Below are 5182 nucleotides of genomic sequence, written 5' to 3'. Positions count from 1 at the left end.
GGGATAATTTTGTTTTCCCCTGTAAAGTACTAAACCAGAAAAAAAAATGTTATTCAATAATGTTGAGTTGGAACTTCAACAAAAGTTATAGACTGCACATAGTCATTAACAAGAATCATTGTGTTTCACAAGTCCCTTGATTTAAATAATTTTCACTCTATATACCTGAAGTAAGTTGAGTCATTTGCTTGACATATTATGTTTTTGTTTTACTTACCAGACAAATTCAAAGAGTTATGACAAGGACCAAAGGGTTTATCTGATTTTGTTTTTTGTCTGATGAGATCAAAAACTGGCCATAAAGATAAAACCCTTCTAGTCTTCTTCTTTGAATTGTTTGTTTATTAATTTGAGCTTAATGCTTATTTATACCAGCATTCAAGTTACCATCTATCTTTGTCAATATGTTGTTTTTAATGATACCCATATATGCTTTTAATTACACTTTTTGACAAAATGTAAATACTACTTTTGATCTTTATCATGGCATTGTCAGTAAGATTGTTTTACTGAAACTTCCTAGCTGTTAGATAGAGAAAAATTTTATGAAAACAACCAAGTCTCTCATTCAGGCTCTAAGTTTTTAGTACTCAAGCTGTTACAACTTTTGATTGCACTAGCAAAAGCATGTTCTTACTAGGTTTTTACCAATCAGAGACCTTGCAAAGTAGACATAATTTTGAGCCAAAATTGACAACCATGTCTTCTATCCTTTATGTAGGTCAGTGGTTCACAAATCTATTTAGACACTATAACCCTTTTTACCCACAAACAGGTACCCCTTCTCAGTTACCAGGACTAAGAAAACTATAGCTAAAATATGAATAAAATTGGAAGTCCTAGAGTTAAAGGGTTGCTTTGTTTTTTTTTTGGCTGGCCACATACCCCCTACAAAAATTTGTGTACCCCTAGGGGTACACATACCACAGTTTGAGAACCACTGATCTAGGTAACAAAATTATTTGAATGCCTCAAGATAATGAGATTGTTTAAATATTGAAGGATACACAAGAAAAAACAAAACTTTAGGTAAATGGCAATAGAAATTAGCAGATAATGATAGCTTAAGGTGACCAGGGGTACCTTAGAAGATCAGTGTATTTGCCTAATGTTTAAATTTACTGGTTTGACATAAGCTATTTACTGGTATATGATATGAGCAAATAGCTGATATAAGCTATTTGATATAACAGTGATAGATATCTTTTGACCAATAATCTAAGTTTAATGAAACAAATACTTGAATACATTTCTGAAAAACAAAGCAAAATATACTGAAATGCACAATATCTTTCATCAGAAATACATAGTCAACCAAAGATATTACTAAATAAATTCATCTACAAAACACATATAATATACCCAAAACTTGGGGATTATTGACTAAGCTGATAATCACAAATAAATGAAAAATAATATTTTGGTGTAAGAAAATGAGGTAATACAATAATAAGCAACCGTAACATACTAATATAGTAATTTGAGGGTTGTTAGCTCAGTAAAACCATGGTTGAATATAGCACTTTATTTGCCATTACTTATTTTCAGAAACAAAAGAATCTAATGCATTATATTTGAGAATCAATTCCAGAGAGTACAGTCAGGGACAAATCTCCGCCATTCTTGTTGTGGGGGGGGGGCAAGAGGGGACCATATCTGGATAGTCAAAGGGCATGGGATGTATAATATTTTTTTCTCCACATTATTGGTGGGGGCAATTGCCCCCCCCCCTTGCCACCCCAAAACAACACCCCTGAGTACAGTAAATGTAGAACTCAATTAAATTAATACAGTAGACACTCAATTATTTAGCCTTCATTTATCTGAATTCACAATTATCTAGATTAAGCATTCTAATCAAATAAGAAAATTTTCAAGTCATATCTATGTGTGCACAGACATGTCTGAACTAGTGTTGCTTCTCTATGACCAGTAGCTGTCTGCTCTATACAATTTGTTGTTGAATTACTTTGGTTATGAATTGGTTTGATTAGTTTTAACATATTAGTTATCCTTTGGGGCTTGTCTGTAATACATAAACACTCAAGAATTATGCTGTGTAAGATTTCAAAGAAACATGTTTCCTTTCCTGGATCAGTTATGATTTGCTTATTTTGAGGGAGAAAACTATAATGTATGTATACTTTCATTAAACATTTAATATGTAGAGGTGTTTAGGGGTAAGGTAGTTAATATAATGTGTTCAGCATGGCCTGCTTTCCATAATTCTTTGCTGTAATTTCCAATATTTTGTTTCTAAAGTATTATATTATTGTCATGTTTTGACATATTTCATTAGGATTAACCTAACTACACTTATTGGATGCCTTCTGTTTAACAGACAAGTACCATTTTTTTACATATTTGATTACCTAGATGTATACCAGCAACAATTAGCCTAGTCTATATAATTGAGTTTCTATAGTAATTAATTAATCATTAACACTTAATAGTCAGTAACTGCTGGAAATGATAAGTAGATTATAAAAAGGGTGAGCTGAATTCAAAAATCATCAACCAAATGTGAAACTGAAGGTCCCAAATAAGGAGCATCATCACACCAGAAGTCAAAAGGACAGTGAGATTTATGTAGCTCTAAGCTTTTTTTGTCATTATCAATTGTTTCTTTAACAGAATAATAGTTGCAGATTCTTTTTTCTCCAGACCTTTTATCATAGTCATATGGAGGAGCAAGAATGTCTAGAAAAGAGGCTGAACCACCTACTGCACTTATTTCATGAACATTATTCTCCACAGCATTTAGGAGTAAACATTTGTCATCAGGGGTGATGTCAACAATAGTTTTGTTGGCAATGCTGTATGATGGTATATTGATAAGTGTAGGTACATCTGTATCATAGCTTGTAATTCTTAGACATCCATGCAAAACCTTTAGAATACCAGTCATGCCAGGATGATCATGAAGAGGAATTTTGCAGTCTTTTTGTATAATAAATATGCCTGCTGAAAATAGAGAGCATTGAATTAAATCAATATATGTTACAGGAGCACTATCTTGGGGTTTCTTCTTCTTCCTTGCATCAATTATTTCCAAGCTTTCTTGCAGCTTGACATCATTTTGAACAAGTTTGCTCATCAGTCCTTCAAGGCGGTATATATTTTCTTGAAGACCTTGCTGGCTTATACATGGAGAAAATGCAGTACAAGCACATTTCATAACTTTTTCTATTTTGCTCATCTTATCTAGAAAAATCATGAGATAAAAATTTAATTTAACCGCGCTAACGCCAAAATTAGGGCTGTTTTTCCACTCATCAATGTGCCAAATCTTACATCTTTTGTCAGAAAACGCTTAAAATTGAAATCTTTAAGATCTTACATCTTTTGTCGCTTTTTATGCAAACCTCTTTCATCATTCTGCTCTGATCAGCGTTCTGGGAAAAATGATGAGTATATCATCAAATTCCTGTCTTGTTAATTACTTGCTGTATTTCCTGTCCAATTGTTATTCTGTAATTTTTAATATGCCTAGTAAGCTCTTTGGATGGTCATATTTGTTTCTCATGGTAAGCATCCATTTCACATTAGTCATTTTGAAGTAAATAGTAGAATACAGTATACTACCAAGCACCACAGCATAATCTAGAAGTTCCCCAAAACATACCTTTCTATTATATTCTAATAACTACATTCAATTGTGTTAAAATAATCGATAGCCACATTGCTGAAAACATAAGCACGGAATATTATCCTACTTTAATATTGCTGACAAACATTTAAGCATGGTTCAAGCCAGAAAATCAAACGTAGTCTGAGCGTGCTATTTATACCACATTGTGTTTATATTGCTCGTTAGATTTCTCGCAGGTGTTTCTCCTTCATTGAAAAGATAGATTTCGAACGTTCAGGAAATTTATTTTGCTTGAAACAAACGACAATCTTTCCGCTTCACGCCGATTTCCAGTTGCTAGTTCTTAAGGCCGCTGATCAATAATTATGGTGCTATAGTTATCTCTATAGCACCATTAGATTCAAAACGTATATAACTGAAATTTGGTTTGTCCTAAAGGCAGAACATTACCCTTTTGTATAGTTACGAACATTTTTAATCTTGCAGCTTCCTTATCATACGTCTTGGGTCAGAAAGGAAGACCGGATTTCTTTCCCGACTTTGATTAGTATGAATATACAAGTCTTCCTTGTAACTCACTTTACAGTTATGTCATTTGTAAAGGCCTTGGAGGAATAGTTTAAGCTTCTGAATGAGAAATTTAGGGATCAATTTGAATTTCATTTTATAGAGACTATAAAATGGTCACAGCCACACTGATAAATTTCAAATTATTCGAGATACAAAAATTGATAATCATCAATCAGTTGTTAATGGACCAATGATAAGAAGAGTATACTCATCTGAAATGGTGACTATACTTTTGTCCAAAACAAACATCAAGTTTCTCAATCTGGTTTTGGTAATTTCAAATGATCCTGCATCCATTCCCAAACCCCAACGAGTGATAAAGGAGGCTCTGGGATTCAATTTTTTCCGTATGAATAATATGAAAGCCCAGGAGAAGCATGAAGAGAAAATTAAAAGTGAAGAGAGAATCTGCTGATGAGTCACCTAAGAAATCCCTTATTTGCTCCTTTTCTTGGAGTAGAAGTTCAAAAGCCACTCTTGACATCAAATATTATATGAAGTAAAAAATTTATCGAGCTAACAGCGGTGCAAGAAGTTAATGATAATCATAAGAATTAGAGGGATGACTCCATCAGGCGTCACAGTGATTTCAATCAAAGTGTAGCAGCACGTGAAAAAACAATTTAGGCCCCAGACTTGGCTAAATCCATGATCTCCTTCTGTTCCTTTTCCTTTTGGAAAATGAAACTTTGGTATTCAAATGTACTAAAGTGATTTTAATGGGCAAATGGTCCATATTTTAACCCCAGAGGTTAAAAAATGTTCTTTATACATGCTTCCTAAGGCCTTTGATAACACATTTCTGATCAGTTGAACTTGCTAAAAACATTTTTCTTCTATACTTCTAAGTTTTTGTTACCATACCATTCAGTTTAAGTAACCGCGGTAAATTTTTAGAAAACTTTTTACGCGAAAGTTTTTTTATTGATTGTTGTAAGCAATACATTATAGTGTAGATAGTCACAATAAGGTCTCACTAAAGCCCAAAAATAGACTTATGCTGATAGATTTTGACGCACC

General features: G+C 33.1%; 1 protein-coding gene across 1 annotated transcript; it reads right to left on the bottom strand.

Annotated features, from left to right (window-relative positions):
* Window positions 1–1210: 1210 nt before the first annotated feature.
* On the bottom strand, window positions 1211–3242 carry LOC148952708 (2-aminoethanethiol dioxygenase). Its single transcript, XM_089087370.1, has one exon. It carries the CDS (start codon window positions 3215–3217, stop codon window positions 2504–2506), a length of 714 nt encoding a protein of 237 aa, XP_088943496.1. The 5' UTR covers window positions 3218–3242; the 3' UTR covers window positions 1211–2503.
* Window positions 3243–5182: the final 1940 nt, after the last annotated feature.

This window comes from Artemia sp. Qi Xiang Cuo, chromosome 4, assembly GCF_049724085.1.
Source record: "Artemia sp. Qi Xiang Cuo chromosome 4, ASM4972408v1, whole genome shotgun sequence".
Lineage (NCBI taxonomy): Eukaryota > Metazoa > Arthropoda > Branchiopoda > Anostraca > Artemiidae > Artemia > Artemia sp. Qi Xiang Cuo.
This window is presented reverse-complemented; position numbering and strand designations above follow the sequence as displayed.